This window comes from Gracilinanus agilis, chromosome 6 (genome assembly GCF_016433145.1).
Source record: "Gracilinanus agilis isolate LMUSP501 chromosome 6, AgileGrace, whole genome shotgun sequence".
Classification (NCBI taxonomy): Eukaryota; Metazoa; Chordata; class Mammalia; order Didelphimorphia; family Didelphidae; genus Gracilinanus; species Gracilinanus agilis.
Genome location: NC_058135.1, coordinates 16,207,797 through 16,225,668, shown reverse-complemented (window position 1 = coordinate 16,225,668; position 17,872 = coordinate 16,207,797). Strand labels below are relative to the sequence as shown.

The 17,872-nt window shown below is 46.5% G+C and overlaps 1 protein-coding gene across 1 annotated transcript in view; it reads left to right on the top strand.

Annotated features, from left to right (window-relative positions):
- The first annotated feature begins 12,093 nt into the window (after nt 1-12,093).
- The window catches only part of ZDHHC2 (zinc finger DHHC-type palmitoyltransferase 2), a 32,315-nt gene continuing 26,536 nt past the window's right edge, over nt 12,094-17,872 (top strand). Inside the window, exons 1-3 of the mRNA XM_044681130.1 lie at nt 12,094-12,115; nt 13,157-13,251; nt 16,556-16,736. Coding sequence (XP_044537065.1) covers nt 12,094-12,115; nt 13,157-13,251; nt 16,556-16,736 — 298 coding nt within the window. The remainder of the gene's footprint in view (nt 12,116-13,156; nt 13,252-16,555; nt 16,737-17,872) is intronic.

The following is a 17,872-nucleotide window of genomic DNA, read 5'->3' as shown; positions in this document are numbered from 1 at the left end:
GTGCTATGTTGCAAGCCTTTCATTGGATGTCAGAGGGCCAGACAGAGGACAACTCAAGGAGATGATGAGGCGAGGTGGGTGAAGGAATGACAAACCCAGCTTCAAGGACTCCTTTGAACATGGGACCCAAGGGACCATGACTTTGCAGTATATCAAGTCCCTGGGCTGAACACCAGGGATACAGAGATGAAAAGGTGCCATCTCTGCTTCCAGGGGACTAACAGATCGTGAGCTATTAACCTGGGCTGATAGTCTGTAGGGACGTTGATGAACTGGGATGGGAAGAAATGTCTTGGTTTTCACTGATTTCTAATGGACATTTAGGATTTTCTTCCATTATGAACGTAGGTGACAAAATGTGATTCTAAGAAGAGGTCCATAGGACTCACCAAACTAGGTGTCATCACACCAAAAGGGTTAAGAGGTCCTAGTCTTGACAGTGCCTTAAACAAACAGTAAAAGGAGGAAATGATTACTTGTTCCTCAATTGGATGGGTCCTGGAATGAAAGAGGAAAGACTTGCTCTGCTTTACCCCAGAAGATAGAAATAGAAATGACAGAGAGGAAGATTGTTCTGGAATATAAGAAAAACTTCCTAAAAGTTAGAGCTCTCCCAAAGTGGAATGAACAGCTTCAAGAAATGGGTTCCCCTTCACTGGGGATCATTTTCTTAAATTATTACTTTTCCTACAGTACAAGTTTGGCAGTGTTACTCCCCTGCTCAATAAACTCCAGTGGCTCCCTATTGTCTCTAAAATCAAGTACAAGCGAGGAAGGGACATGGAAATCAGGCAGCCAGTTCCCTTGTCCAGATCTAGACAATAGTTCATTTTGGCAGCGATGTGTAGGATGTAGAAGAAGAGTGAGGCTAGGCTGGGGGACTGGGATGGTAGCAGGGAGTGGAGAGAGTAGGTGCAAGAGCAGGGAGAGGATTTGACAATTGATTAAATGCGAAGCATGAAAGGTGACTTGAGGTTTTGAGAGCATGTGCCTGGGAAAATGTTGGTGCCAGTGATGGAAATTGGAAAGTTGGGAGGAGAAGTGAGTGGGGGGAAATAGGGTGCCTTTCCATTTTGGATGTCTTGGTCCAATGAGATAACAGTACTTAAAGCCTTGGATGAATGCTAATGATGAAGATGAAGAATCTGTGATGCTCAGTATAGCTAGTTGGCTCCGTGAGATTCTAGCCTCAGATACTTCCTAGCTGGCTGACCTTGGACAAGTCACTGAACCCCAGTTGCCTATCCCTTACGGCTCTTATATCTTGGAACCAATACCCAATATTGATTCTAAGACAGAAGGTAAGGGTTTGATTTGAACCCCTAGGTCTGGTTCTCAATCCATTGAGCCACCTAGCTTCTTAAGGGTTTGAGAAGAAGAATTTGCACCACTTATGGGACATTGAGTGGGAAGCTACTGTGAATGCCTCCACATTATCCCGGATACACACACTGTATCTCCCCAGTGAGCCAGGGAGCTCCTTGAGGGCAGGTGGGTTTTGGTCTTTGCCTCTCCAGTACTGAAAACGGTGCCCCGAGCAGGGTAGGTGCTTGACAGTCAGTTCACTGCATCCGTGGGGCCTGGAAGGGGTGCTGGCTCCGGAGACTCCGCATGTCTGGGTCTCTCCTCTCCGATATTCCCTGGGCGACCTTGGACAGGGCCTTTAACCCATCTGCACTCCCGTTTTCCCCTTTACCAAAAGAAGAGGTTGGACCAAATGGCCTTGGATGTCTGTCCCAACGAGTGAGCGAATGCCCAAGCACAGATTAAGTGCCTTCTAGGTGCGGGGCGTCATGCTAAGCCCTGGGTTTACTACGAAGGGCCAAAACAGCTCCTGCCCTCGGAGAACTCCCAGGCTAGGAGGAGGCGGCAGGCAAACCAGTCTGTATATGGGAGAGATCTGTACGGGGTAAATGGGGGGGAAGGAGTGCGTGGGGAGGGCCACGGAAAGAAGCCCGGAGGCAGAGGGAGGATGGAGAACATTCCCAGCCTGGAAGAGGGCCAGAGAAAAACCTCAGAGTGGGGGGATGGAGTGCCTTTTGTGAGGACCAGAAGGGGACTCTGTGGTGGAGATGGAGACAAACCTGGCCCTGCAGCTCCGAGGCTGGGGTCTCTAGCCCTGGCCGCGGCCCCCCGGGGCACTCGGGGTGCCCGCCCCCCGACGAGGGCCCTGCGGAGATAGCATGGGTGCTCTGTGCCCACTGAGGACAACGCCCGGGCTCCGCAGCAGGGGCTAGCTGGTATCCTTGGAAACTGTGGAGACGGTTCTCCTTTCCGGGAGTTTCTATCTTTAACAGTGTGGATGGTCTGGTTTTATGGGCATTTCTTCAGGCAGGCGCTGCTGCTTTCCGTATCTTTCTGGGCGGTTATTGTCTGATTATAATGATGTGGCTCACTTTGGAATATGTGGATATGGAGGAAAAATAGAGAGGAATACAAGCTCAGGGAGGAGTGGGATTCCACAGGCAGAGTGTCCCGGAAGACCAAGTGCAATTTGACCTGTGGTAGCTTGAAATTATACCCAGCCTTTTGAGTCCCCCTGTATTAAGGGCAAAAACAAAGCCATCCCTGCCAAGTCGATGGCTCTCTACTCTTCATGGCCAGCATTTATATAGAGCCATCCTGTCCTGGACAGCCTCTGTAGGGAGTCAGCCTGGACTCATTGCTCCTTCTCACTCACCCTGCCCCTGTCCACTCAGCTGCTAAATCGTGTTATTTCTACCTACACATCTCTCTACAATGAGCCTCCTCTCTCCCCTCAGCTCATAGGGCACCAACCTGGAACTGGATTCCTAGGAGAGAGAGCCTCCAGATCTGCCTCCCTGCCTCTAATCTCCCTCAATCTATCCTCAACTCAGCTGCCAAAGAGATCCTCCCATATCACACCCCCACTCAAAAAACCCCAGTGGCTCCCTGTTCCCTCTAGGACCCAATATACAATCCTCTGTTTGGCCCTTAAAGACCTTCACAAGCCAACCTCTTCCTTCCAGACCAATCTCATGTTCCATCAAATTGTCTTTCCTGCATTTCCTCATAAAGGCTGCGTGATCTCCAATCCTTTCCCTCGGCCAGTGATGGTGAACCTTTTAGAGATGGAGAGCTGGGCCCTGCCCCCACCCTACCCCCCCAAAATCGAATGCAGTGTCCCTCCCCCCCAAAGACCCTGTGCCATGTCCTTCCCTACCCACTAAGTGTACCCTACCTACCTCCCCCTTCTCCCCCACAGGAGAGGGAGGAAGGGCTCCCATTGGGCTGCTGGCCCGAGGGGCAGGTGAAGTGAAAAATGTCCTCAGAGAGTATAGAGAGGGGGAGCAGAGTGGCCTGAGTGTTCCGCTCCCCTCCAGCTGCCCACCTTACCCCCCTGTGCACTCCCATTGGCTGCTGGGCAGAGGGGAGGGGGAAAGTGGGAGGGAAGCAGTTCCACCCAAGTCCCTCTGCCTTTCTAGTAAGAAACTCTGGGGGGTGGCAGCCACATGCTCACAGAGTGTGCTCTGCATGCCATCTTTGGCACCTGAGCCATAGGTTCATCAACACTTCCAAAGACTGTGCCTCATGCCTGGAAAGCCACCTTGAAATGAAGCCTTTCCTGCTGGAGCTTTCCCTATGCCACCATTTTTCCTTCTTTTATTTTGCCTGTGTACATAGGTGTTCATTATTTCCATGACATTATCTATCCATCTCAGGCTCTGCCATCTTCTTTGCCTTCAATCTCTCCCAGCATCAGGGATCTTTTCCAGTGAGTCTTGTCTTCTCATTATGTGGCCAAAGCATTTAAACTTCAGCTTCGGTATTTGTCCTTCCAATGAATAGTCTGAATTAATAAATAAATAATGCCTGTTAATAGATGCCTGGTAGCTCAGTGTGGCTAGTGGGCCAGACCTGGAGTCAAGAAGACCTAAATTCAAATCCTACCCCAAACACTTCACCTTTTCCAAAAGAAGACATTGGAATAAATGGCCTTGGATGTCTGTTCCAACCAATCAGTGAATCATCAAGCACAGATTAGGTGCCTTCTAGGTGCCAGGCACCCTGCTAAGCCTTGGGTTTGCTAAGAAAGGCAAAAACAGCTCCTGCCCTCAGGGAACCTGGGCAGGTCAACTCCCTTCTTTTCCTCAACTGTACAGTGGGGATAATCCTAGCCCCTACTTCCTAGGGTTGCTGTGAGGACCCAGTGAGGCGATATTTATAAAGGGCTTTGCAAACCTGAAAGTTCTGTATGAATGCTGTCTTGGTTGTTGTTGATTGCCTTCCAGGAACTGGAGAGAAATGACCCATAATCATAAAAGTAAATACAAACAAGGAAATAGTCTTTTCTTTGTTCTTGTTAGAGGGAGGGTCCTGCTAACTGGAAGGATCAGGAAAGGATTTAGGAAGGAAGAGGCAAGAATGTGGCCTTGAAGGAAGCTTGAAATTCCAAGAGGGAATCAAGGATGCCCAGTGACATGGCATACAGAAGGGAGAGGAAATGTTATGTATGAGGAGCAACAAATGGCCCCATTCATAGCAGTGAGCTAGGACTGGTCTAGAATGATAAGTTGTAGCCAGACTGTGAAGGGTCTCAAATGCTAGAATAAAGAGTCTGTGTTGTATCCTCAAAGCAATAGGGAGCCCCAGGTGTTTCTTGAGCAGTGAAAGGACAGCATCAGACTTGGACTTAAGGTATGGTCACCCCAGAAGCAGTGTAGAGAATGAACTGGAGAGTAGAAGAGAGAGCTTAGAGGCAGAGACCATTTAAGAAGCTCCTGATGGGGACCTGCCTAAGAGCAGGGATTGTGTGAGTGAAGAGGCTGGGCAGGAGACCCCTTGAAAGTTGAATCACCAGAACTTGGTGAGGATTGGACACATCAGGGGAGAAAGGGAGTCAGGAGTGAGGATGATTGCTAAGATACCGAACCTGAATGTCCTTGGGAGGAGGATGGTATCCAAGGAGAATGGGAGACTTTAGGAGGAGGGAGAGAGAATGAAGGATAATGTGAGATCATACTGACCGCCTTCCATTGGCTGCTTTTCACTAGGAGGCTAACGGATGAATTATTGATCACTCAGGGCCTGAGTGGGCAGCTTTCCCGTTTTCTATCCCTCATTTGCCTCTCCCTGAGCCAGCGATCATGTATTACTAAATGATGGGTAACTAAAAGGAGGGGGGGGGTGAATCGGTAACCAGCTGTGTTTGTTTCAAGGGGCAGCCCCAAAACAAGCCGAGCTCACAGAGCCTCTAGCCCAGTGATGGCGAACCTTTTAGACTGAGAGCCCAAACTGCACTCTCATGCCGCATGTGAGCTGCCCCCTTACCCCAGACAGGGGAGGGAGGAAGTGCTCCCACTGAGCTGCTGGGCAGAGGGGCAGGTGATGGGCGAAATGTGTGTGGAGGGGGAGTGGAACGCCCCCTCCGGCAAGCATACCATAGATTTGCCAACATGGTTCTAGCCTATGGCCTTGCCAACTGATTGTATCCAAGTAGGCACAGTAGGAACTTCCTAAATATTTGTCACTGGTGATAACTACCTAGCAGCATCACTAGCAATGGCGCTTTAGGGCTAGCAAAGCACTTTACATCCATTCTATCTCATTGGATCCTTGTGACATCCCTAGGGGAGAGGTACCATTATTATTCCTGTTTTATAAAAGAGAATACTGACCCTGAGAGAGGGGAATGGACTTGTCCATGTTTTCATAGCTGGTTAAGTGTCTGAAGCAAGATTTGAACCCTGGAATCCTGACCCCAGGGCCAGCGCGCTAGGCCTATCATCCCCCAAATGCTTCCATCACAGGGAATTTTGCTACGGCTGATTCAGGGTCCTGAGTGGTGCAAGACATCGATTCCTTAAAAGCCTGATTTATCTCGCAAAGAGAAGTCAACCTTTCTGGGGCTTCCAGTGCTGACACTTCTAACCATTTCTGCGGCAGTGCTTGGAAAATATTTCTTCTTTCCTGGTTTCTTTGAACTCTTCCACTCAATTCCTTGAGGCCACTGTTCTGGCTTTTTTCTAGCGTTCAGTGATAATAACCTTCAACTGTTTCCTTCTCTGAACTCGCAGAGCAGATCAGAGGGTTGAGGACAGCAATCTGGGGGAGATCTGTCTGAAGCCCATCACAGATGAACAAATGTAGCCCTGCAGCACTGGGGAGCCGGCAAGGATCCTGGGGGCAGGCACTGAGACGTCTGTTGTTGGCTCCCATGCTGTTGCCATGGTGTCTTCCAGCAATCACTTCCTTCTTTTTCATCTTTTTTCGACCCTTGATACTCAGCTCATTAGGAATAATCGTACTGAATTATTGATGGAGACGAAGGAACAGCAATCAGGAACAGCAGCAAGGCTGTGGAGGCCAAGATTCTGGGAGACCTTGGGGGCGGGGCGCTGGGCTGCCTTAAAGCAGGGATGAGTCACAGGGAGTGTTCATTGTAGTGTTGGGCGCTTCCCAGTAATAATCTCTATGTCCTTCATTCCTTTAGTTAGTTAACAACTACTGGACTGACTACCTGATGGATGCCCTTGGAGGGTTTACGTTTTAATTAGAGACAAAAAATATAAGCTCTATGAAAAAGACCAAGGATAATTCATCCTGCAGTCATGTGCTGGTCACTAGTGGCAAGCGTGGCCCGAGGCTTCTAACAATAGGAAGACAGCACCCCTCTGGTGCCCAGAAGCCCCATCTTGGCAACCGTGGTGCGGTGGTGGCAATGGACTCCACAGTTTAGGGCAGCTTCTACTTGGTGTAAGGTCAAAGCAACAGGCAGCCTCTTGCCCTGGGGGTCAGCTAAGCTCAATATGGTGGTGCTCCCCTGGGTGATAAATTCTTTGGCCATATTTACCTATGAAACCCAGAAAAATGCAAAATGGCGCTTGGTCCTATGCATTGTAGTGGAGCAGAAAGATTGGTGGATTTGGAATTCAGTGACTTGGGTTCAAATTCTAGCTCTGCCACTTGGGAAAGTCATTTTAACTCTGCACACCTCCTTATTTGTCAAATCGCTTCAGTATCTCTGCCAAGAAAACCTCAAATGGGGTCACCAAGAGGCAGACGTGACTGTGATGAATGGATAACACCAACAACAAAATAAGTTGGAAGGAAGAGTAAATGTTAAGAAGATGTTCTACACAGTTAAAATAATTCCAGCTCAAGAAGTTCTCTTTGCCCCAAAGTGGGAAATGGAACTTTTTTTCCCCAAATAGGAAATGGAGCTATACACATGGACCTTCCATAGAGGAGTCACCACAGCCAGGCGGTTGAAAGAATGCAAAAACCAGCCAATGGTCTTGCTGTGAAGAGATCTTGCCTATATACTCATTGGAAAAGCTTTCAGGAGGAGGTCAAGACATCCCGAGAGCACGTCGAGGCAGACTAGGAGGAACAGCAAACAGGAACGTGAGATCTGCCAGCATTTTTATGACAAACTTGTCAGCTGACACTAAAATCGCCACCTTTGGACTCCCAGCTCTCTCTGCCCAGTGTGCCATAGGAGAAAGCAGAAATGGACCTAGTGAAGCCAGAGAGAAGAAATCAATGCCAGAAGTGATACCATTCTGAAAGAGGATGAATTTTCAATATATCTGAGCGCAGGGAAGATAGAGGTAATGGGGAAAAAAATCAAGAACAGTGCTGTTCTCCCCAAAAGTGACAGAGGTGGCAGCACATCTGGTAAGGGAGGCGGAGGTCTTGCCACTCTAAAGTCCTTTTCCATAATCTTGGCGAAAATACAGGAAAAGAGCAGTCAGGTCATATTATTTTCTGTAGAAAACCTCATCTTCCTTCCACCTCCAGAGAAAGAACTGTTGGAGTCAGACGCAGTTCAAAGAATACGATTTTTCCCTTTAGTTTATTGGGTTTTTATTTGGGGGTGGGGCTGGTTTTAGGTGAGTATTCTCTCATAATGGTGACCAATGTAGAAGTAGGTTTTGTATGATCGCACATGTAGAACCCAGATGGAATCGTTTACCATTTCTGGGAGAGGGGAGGGGAGGGAAGAAGGGGAGGAGGGAGACAACGCCTTCTTGGATCTTATCATTTCAGAAATATAGGTTGCAAATTGCCATTAAATAGAATTAGAAAAAGATAATATAAAAGAAGGAAGGAAAAGAAAACCCATCTTCATGGTCACAGCTGACTAAGAGGGTTCCTGTGGATATAGAAGATGTTATTTCACCAGAAATAGCAGCGTGGTTTAAATGCAAAAATAGATTCAAGCTTTTCCTGACTAAATTGTACTGAAAATCTGCCATCAAAAAGTTATGCTTTATTTGTTTACTCATTCATACGTGCAATTAAAAACAATACACAGTTGTGGGTAGGGGACTGTGGATTCAGGGAGACAAATTCAAAATGGACTCAAGACACATATGTGCCTCAGTTTCTTCATCTGTAAAAGGAGAAAAATAATAACCCCTACTTTTATTGTGAAGATCAAATGAGATAATCTTTGTGATGTGCCCTGCAACAATAGATACTCAAAAAATGGTTCTTCCCTTCAGGGGCCAGGGAGTGCCCGGATTCCTTGCCCCCAAGAGGCTGTTGTATATCTCTCCCTGGGTAGAGGTAGGAAGCAATGGCCTAGTCTCCCATCTTTCTCCTCCTTCTCGCCCCTGCTCCTTGATTTATTTGGCTTCTGGGCGTTCTAGACACTTCCATGAATATTTAGGAGACATTAGGATAGTCTCACCGATAGTTAATTTTTTGTCTGTTTGTTCCCCATCTCACTTTGGGCTTTTTAGCTGTCTTGGAACCAGCATTTTCTCTGTGCCAACACTTTATGGCCTCGTCAGCACAGAAAAGGTGACTGGGCCTTGAGCCACCTCTCAGGCCAAGCCCTGGTCAGTTTTCACTGCAGTCTGGTCAGACCTATCACGTCTGGGAAAGACAGTGATGAAATGTCAGGTGGGCTGCTGGGGATCGAGGAGCCTGGAAACCATGATTCTAGCTGATGTCGAGAGATTGAATGACATGCAGACTAGCATCAGAGCCAAGATTTGGGCCGGCATTTTCAGATTTAAAAGCACATGAGGTCATTTGGTCCAACCGCTGCCTTCAGACATTAGCATCAGTTTTTAGTTCAGTGTTGGGTCACTTGTCCAAGTTCTCTTTTCTGTAGGTAAGTAGCAAGGAAAGACCCCATCCTCCTGCCACTTGTGCTCCTGATGGCCCAGGTGCTGCAGGTGGTGGGACCGTGCCCCTGAGAGGTTTAGGGGCTTAGGTTTGGTGTGCGAGGATTTTCCTTTGGGTGATGGCTGCCTGGGAGCTCTTCAATCATGATGCTTGTTCCCAGTGCGAGCTGACGCCTTCTTTTCTTCCTGCTCACGGCCTTGTCTTTCAACACTGAGATTGCTGACTGTTCATTCTGGTAACTTGGCCTGGGAAACAAATCAGTAACTGCAGAATCAATGCCTGCAGAAGAAGGACTGAAGGAGGAAAGACCCAGATATTAGATGCATCCACATAGAGTCCACCTATTTGCCTCCATTCAGAAAGAAAGAGCCTGGACGGTCACTAGCTGGCCATGTTGGAGGACAAGCCCAGGATCAGGGACCTGAGGTAGCCCCCTACTCCAGGCTGACTATTCTTGAGAGGGCTTCATCAAGAGTTCTCTAGAAACTCTCAGCCTCTCCACCATCTCCACCAGCAGCCACTGCTGCTGCCACCGCCATCTTCCTGGTGGCTTCCAGTCTTAGGCTCCTCTCGAGCCCTGCCAAATAGGAAATACAGTGTCCCGTGAACTTGTTCCCTGTGGCCTCTGAGGACGTGGTTCTGGGGTTTACTTGCCTCCCTCCATCCCTGACTGGGCGGCCACTTCCTTTTTTCACCTCGTTTCCTTTCTAGGGAGAATGCCAGCATGGAGAGAAGTCACTTCCTCCAGGAACCTGCCCCTCATTGACCAGAGGGCCAGACTCTCACTTGTAGATAATCTGAGATCCAACTCATGCTTGTGCTTTCCCCTTTGGATGCCCCAGAAGCAGGAAGGAGCTGGATAGGACCAAGGGCCATTGGGTAGTTTTCTGGATCTCTGGTCTCTCTCTTTTTATTTGTTTCCCCCCGGAGTTTATTGAAAAGAATTCTAATTTATCTCCTATAAAGATGTTAGTTTTTGGTTCTTACAACTTATCATCTTAAACAAATTTATCATTTTAAAGAAAAACCCATTCAACTCTCTTTTCCAATGTTTTTCTTTTTTTTTTAATTTAATTGATTAATTAAGAAAAATTTTCCATGGTTACATGATTCATGTTCTTTTTCTCCTCTCCTCCCACCCCACTCTTGTAGCCAATGCACAATTCCACTGGGTTTTACATGTGGTCTCTCTCTTTTAAAAAAATTTTATTTTTATTACTGTGCAAAATATATTTCCATACTGGTCATTGTCGTTAGAGCAAAGCCATACATAACCAAACCCCCAAAATACTCTGATGTGAAAGATAGTCTGCTTTGATCTGCATCCATCCAACTCCAGCAGTTCTTTCTCTGGAGATGGAGAGCATTCTTTGTCCTAAGTCCCTCAGAATTGCATTACTGCGAGTAGCTAAGTCTCTAGCTTCAACTGATCAATCTGCAGTATGGCTGTTATATTGTGTACAGTGTTCTCCCAGTTCTGCCCATTTCACTCTGCCTCAGTTCATGAAGGTCTTTCCGTCTTTTTCTGAAATCTTCTTGCTTTATCATTTCTTATAGCGAATAGTTTTCCATCACTGTCATGTACCACAAGTTGTTCAGCCATGCCCTAATGCATGAACTTGCCCTCGATTTCCAGTGTGCATGGCCATGGTCTCTTCTGGCCATCCTTCCAACAATACTTGATCTCCTTGCCAAGGGGAGAGAGAAGGTAGCCAAGGCAGTCCCAGTTTAGAAATTAATTCATTTGCAAAGTTTTTTTAATGGATTATTTTATTATAACGAATCATGATGATGCTAACATTTATATAGCGCTTCAAGGTTTGCAAAGCATTTTACATTTTCTCATTCCATACTTGCAGCCTTCCAAAGCAGATGCTGTTATTATTCCCATTTTTCCAGATGAGGACACTGAGGTAGAGTTTATGTGAAATGGTTCATGTATAGAATTTTTTATATCTTGAGTATTAAACCAGTATCAGAGAAATCACATATAAAGATGTATTTTTTTTTCCACATCAGGTGATTCCTTTCTTATACTATTGGCACTGATTTTGTTTGTGCAGAAGTTTTTCAATTTCAGGTCGCTGAAATTTTCGATTTTGAGTTTCATGATTGTCTCTGCCCTTTGTTTAGTTAATAATAATTCTCCTGATGGCTATCAATATGAAGTGTATTATACTGTGATTTACAGAATTTTATGGAGAAGACTACCACCTGGGGCAGGAGGGAATAGAGGAGAAGATTTAGGACAGGCATACTTGTGACCTTCAAGTATGAAATTAAATTATTTTTGTAAAGCATTTAGCACAGTGCCTATCACCTAGCAGCCAGACACTACATAAATGGTAGTTATTATTATTAAAAGGGATTGGACTTATCCCACTGAGCAGAACCAGAAGCAAGAGAAAACAGAGGCATTGCCAAAGGACAGGTTTGCATTCGATTTAAGGCAAAACTTCCTAACAATCAAGACTGCTCAAAAGTTGAATGTGTTATCTTGGGAGGTAGTGAGTTCTCCATCACTAGAGATGTTTAAGCAAAGGTTTAAACATGACCACTTGTTGGGGCTGTTGTAGAAGGAATCCAGGGGTGGCTGTGGATTGAATTAAATTGTTTCCAAGAGCCCTTCACTGAATTAATTGACGACAGTGTTGAGTGGCCCCAAGCCCAGGCCGGATCTCCATGGCCTCCCACTCGGGCCTCCCTGTCCTTCAGAATGACCTCGCTCTACTTTCCAGCGGTCATTTTCTCACTCTGAGGTTCTTTAATGCCAGGCTGGGATGGGTGACCTCTTCCTGCCCACTGGGTTTTAAACCAGAGCCATTTCTTCTGGCAGGAATGATTTGTTCCAGTCCAGTCTGTCTTTTTGATCCTCTTCGCAGAATCCTTTCCGGTTCTTAAGAATCAAGTTCCTTCCCCAATAGCATAGTCAATCAGTGTTTCATGTTACTCATGACCCGTGTTGTTCTCTTTTTCTTTCCTGCAGTGTCAATGGAAAATATCGGAGAACAAGGTAAATGTTTTCTTAAGTTACTTTAAATCTGGGTCATGCTTCAAAATCTCCCCATTGGTGAGAAATCAAAAACAGATTTTTAGGAACTGCTTAGGCATGGAGTCAGGACAGCCCTCTGGGCTCCCCAGCCAGCAGGAGACGCCGTACCCCTTTGCTAAATTCCGGGATAATGCTTTGTCCTCCCGCCGCATGGAGAAAGGGCCCTGAAGCTTCAGCTTGTGGACTGTTCTGTCACTGGAGGCGTTCGCGCAGGGACGTAGCACCCCTTCGCAGCTCCTGGAGGGGCAGCCTGGCCTAGAGGCTGGAGAGGCTCACTCTCGTTGCTCTTTAGCCATATTTTAGCATTAATTCTTCTTGAAACTGAATTTGAAAACCACTCCAGCCTATGTGTTAATAAAATAATTTGATGTGGCTTTATCGGATAGCATCGATCAAATTAAGAACTGTATTGGAATAATCTAATAAGAGAAATGGGGATCTCCTAATTCTTCTCTTTGTCCCTTGTTACCGATACCCTCATTAGAGAAATGTGTGCCTTCTGCCATAGTCCACTGCATAGACCGTGTCTGAATGGACAAATCTAGAAAATCATTGAGGGTCACCCTGGAAAAAAGTGACTGCTTTTGCCGGGGACCTCTAAATTAGAGTCCTCAGTAGCATTGCCTGTATTTGTAATTCGAGCATTTAGCACGGTGCCTGGCACATAAAGGTGCTTGATTGACGCTAGATGACTGACTAATTGTATCCCTTTTAAATCACATCCCCCCTTTCTCACCATATTGATACAAGCATTGTTTCCACAATGAAAAAAAATAATCCTATCCCCACTGGGATCGGGTTTGCGTGGCTCCCTTCCTTGTCTAGTGCCCATCTTGGGTAGGTGTGCATGTGTGCAAACGGGAATATTTCACACTACAGACATACTTACCCTCCTATATGGACGAAGGTTGATAATTTCTCCAAACAAGCGTACAACAGAATTGCTTGGACATGCCCTTTCATTTAGGACTTACCCAAATAATTGTGCTTTTCTCCTTACAGTTGTGTGCCTGATAGTGTATCACTTCCTCTTTGCAATGTTTGTCTGGTCTTACTGGAAAACCATCTTCACGTTGCCAATGAATCCTTCAAAAGAAGTAAGTTAAAGTTTGGATAAACGATCTCTGAAAAGTTAGTTTTCACGTGCAACTAGAGGAGGTGGTAGACTGCTGGGCGTGGAGGTAGGAAAATCTTAGTCAAATTCTATTCCAAGTACTTACTAGCTGTGTGTTTGTCTCAGTTTCCTTGTCTGTAAAAATGAGGATGATAATTGCACATCCCTCCCAGGGTTGTTGTAAGTACCAAATGAGATATTTGTAAGGTACTTAGCATTGTAGGTGCTTCATAAATGTATTTTTCCTCCCTTCCTTATTTAAGTAGACTGTTACTGTTGGGGAGAATTGACCCCGCTGGGATGAATGATATTGACTCAAAAAAACCAGCTTCTCCAGGAGAGAACGGGGAAATCGTGGTGAGGCATCAATTTCAGTGAAAAAGATTTGGGGATAAAATGAGTCAAGTGAAACAAATGCTGGGCTGCATTAGAAGGGACCATATGTGTACAAATGGAGAGGACAATGTTTGCTTAGTCAAGGCCACATCCAGAGTTCACTTCCAGGTGCCCCGTTTAAGGAAGGCCATAAAAGGCTTGAAGCACATCCATCAAAGGGGCCCCAAGATATATGGTGCCTGGATAAGATTCCGTATGACAATTGTGTGAAGGAATTTGAAGGTCTATTTTGGAAAAAAGAATGTGGCTCTGGTTTGCTTGGCCCCAGAGGGCAGAGCTGGCAGTAAGGGGGAAAGGGGTGAGGAGATGCCAAAAAAAAAAAGCAAAAAAAACCCATTTAGGGTTGATGTTAATAAATATTTCCTAACAGTTTGGGCCACACAAAAGTGAAATTAGATTTAATTCGATAAATATTTATTAAGTGGGGCAGCTGGGTAGCTCAGTGGATTGAGAGTCAGGCCTAGAGACGGGAGGTCCTAGGTTCAAATCCGACCTCAAACACTTCCCAGCTGTGTGACCCTGGGCAAGTCACTTGACCCCCATTGCCCACCCTTACCACTCTTCCGCCTTGGAGCCAATACACAGAAGTTATATTTATTAAGTGTCTACTATTGGCCAGACACCCTGCTAAGTATAACTCTTGGATTCTGTGAGCCTCCCTTCTGGTTGCCTGAATGATTCTTTGGATTCCATTTGGATTGACAAGTTTCTGAGTTGGCACTCAGTACCCCGCAGACAGTGCTGTCCCAGGCCCTCCGGTAGGACAAGAGAGTAAGTTGGAGATGATTTCCACTTGGGAGTAGAAGACACACAAGTTGATGGTAACATGTGGAAATTGGGCTAGGTCGCAGACAGGGCTGGCAAGGTGATGACAGATCAGAAGACAGGGACAAGGCTTTTAGCACACTCTTGGGGTCAGGGAGGGAAGGCCTCCTTGTGCATTTTCAGGCCTTAAGTTTTGAAATCCTCTGGTCCATTGCTTTCACTTTCCAGCTGATTCTTGGGCTGGGGACAGATGAGATCTGAAACGAAGTGGGAAATAAGTTATTGACCTGAAGGGAAGTAACTGTGAAAGGCTGGAGGAGGGTGGGAGGAAGAGAACTCTTTGTCATCTCTTAGTGATAAGATTAAAGTGACAGTGTTGGAGAGGGAGTAGAACTTGAGAGAGAGACCGGATTCCGCTGGGCTGAGGCCAGAAAGCCAGCTCAATACGGGGTCCATAGGTAGGCGTATTAGTCGTTTCTCTATATCATTTGTTTTCCATTGTATTTTCAAGTGATTTCTCTATTTTTTAACTTTTTAGCAGTGGATGGTACCCTTGGGCATGAGATGCTTCTAGGCTTCATAGCCCCCAACAAAATCTTAGTAAGAGGCCATGTTTCAAAGGTGTATGGAAGGCCTGCTGTATTCTCAGCAGGCTTAGACATTGTGGAAAACAACCCAAAAAGGCAAAAGTGCTTGAGAACACCCTCTCTCTGCGCCCCTTTTGCTGAGAGTTTTATTGACTGGCAGCATTGAGTTACCATGGAAAGAACTAGGCTTTCTTAATGGGGTGAGCAGTGATGGAGATGAGACCTTGTGCTTTTCACCAGTTAACAAGTATTACAATATAGAAAACTAGTATAAACCAAGCTTTCCCTGTGCCTTCCACCCTATAGAGGAGACATCTTGTAGATTGACAGGTGACGTTAAGTAGGACAGAAGAGAACATACTACATGTGCACTGGGGTCTTTGCAATCCAGGGAATTCTCCAAACCCATACCTTTTCTCTTTTTTGCATCCTAAATTCATCTTATGGCACATAGACCCTTAAAGCACACCTCTACCTGAAAGACACCCACCTCCTCACACCCATTTTCCACTTGCTGCCATGGTCAGAGTCTGAGTCTTCATTCTTGGGGCTATCATTCATCACTTTCCAACTACAATACTTAGTTTACTACTTTGGGCAAATTTCCCCTCCCTGTGAAATGAGGGAGGGTTAGACTCAGTAGACCCTGCTTTAGGCTTAGGGTCCTCTGTTCTCATTTTAGGTTCCGCCATTCCTGACCCATTTTTAAAGGGACTGTACCCAGAAAATTAATTCACTAGATTTGTAATTACTAATTAAACAGTTCTTTAGAAGGTAAGGCAAGTCGATGACTGTAGTAGATGTTGGAAAACTGTCATTCTGCTTTATCCTTAATCTTAAAGCAGTATTTAAATGCAAAATTAACTTTGTCTTTCTACACGCTGGAAAAGCGTTCCTTTACCCCACTTTAGAGTGCTGAGTGGAATTGGTATGAATCACCACTTTAGGTTTGAGGTCCACCTGAATGAACCCGAGGTAGTGGCTAGAATCTAATTCTAAAGATAGTAGCCTCACTCTGAAGCATCCATCCTAGATGTGGCCTTCCCTTTGGAACACGGATTGGTCCATTCATGAGTCACTGAAGGAACACCAAGTACCCTGTTCTTGAGCCCAGTTCAGGTAGGCCTGCTTCTTGCAGCAATTAGAGCTGTTGGAATTCCAGAAGTTTTCAAAACATGATCATTTTCCTTGATCTCTTTTCCGTCCCTACATTTAGTAGCAAAGGCCTCTCTAAAAGAATAAATATGAGATAACTTAGCTTCCACACGGGAGAAGGATAATGGAGAAATCTTATGCACAAGACTTCTGGGTCTAAAGAAAAGTGAAGACAATTTGATGTCTTGTTTTTATATCATTTTTATTTCCATTTCAAGAGCAACTGGATGGCAGCTTAAATGGATCCTACTATGGTACACATACTGTTATTTCATTGTAATATAGTGAAAGATTTTTTTCTCCTTTTAGCTAAACTATAGGGAACCAATGAGCTGCCATTTCTTTGCCAATACTCATTCATTCCACTTTGTAATTATTTGCCAGTTCCATTTGTCCTACGCAGAGAAGGAGCTCCTGGAACGAGAACCTCGAGGAGAGACCCATCAGGAAATCCTTAAGCGAGCAGCCAAAGATCTTCCCATCTACACGAGGACCATGTCTGGAGGTAGACCTCTGTCACTTGGGTCTGGGGGAGAGGGGGCTTGCCTGTCCGTCCTAGGGGTCTGCAAGAAAGGGAACTATTAGACATCGAACATCATGTTCGTGCAATCATGACCAAATGAAACAATCTAAGCCAATGGAGCGCTGCTAAATTCACAGCATTAAATATTGTGCCAATGTGTGGGGATTTCATTAAGTCTTTAGAGCTAGAATGCCAACACGACATGCAAAACAGTGTCATGGGCACGGCTGCCAATACGCCCTCTGATTTCCCTTTCGTTCTGCCTGCTCAGTTTTGATTCACCGAGACTGGCATCCGTTACTCCTCCACTGTTTGGGGTGACATGACTCCTCTTTGCAAGGTGACTAGCCAGCCTTCGTTTGGCGGTGCAAGAGGATAACTGATTGGACGTGGGAAAGTCACAGAATCTTAAAGCAGGAGTCACGCACAAAAGGAAGTCCGTGTTCATGCACACAGTAGGGCATCCACTATCCCACCCTTTTCATTTATGAGAATCACTTTTTTGCCAATGGCCCTCGTTTCCTAAACGTGTTAGCTGAGTCAGAGTGACTGCAGATGGTTTAAGCGAGCAGCTGCCAGCCGTCACGGATGTTCAAGCTACCTTTGGGGCTCTTCCTGTAGAAAGAAAAAGAAGGAATTGGCCGCCCTTGGTGGCCGCCCTTGGTGGCCGCCCGCTCCTCAGAGCCTCCTCGGGTTGGGGTCTCAGACGGTGCTTCGGTGGTGTTTGCCCGGTGGCGTAGGCTGGGGAGAGGGGAATAGCCAGGGCTAAGGCGTGCCCAACCCAGGAACCCAGCTGGGAACGCTGGGCAGAGCCGGGCTTCGGGAGAGGCATTCGTCCTGTGGTCAGGGACAGCCAGAGGAAGGGGACGACGACGATCCTATTTTGAGAGCATTTCTCAGCACTTGCAGAAAAAGCCCCGTCCCTGCCCTGGATGGCCCCGCTGGGCCGTGAGCAAGCGCCCGTCTGAAGAAGGTATTCGGAGTATTATTATTGGCGTCGTGCAGATGAGGAAACTCACACTGTGCCAGGGGCACCGTCTGCTCCTAGCTGGGAAGCACCCTAAGAGGCACCTCAGTCCCAGCCCCGCCAGGCCCCGGCTCGGGGCTGCTCCGGTCCAGGCGAGGAGGAGGAGGAGGAGGAGGAGGAGGAGGAGGAGGAGGAGGAGGAGGAGGAGGAG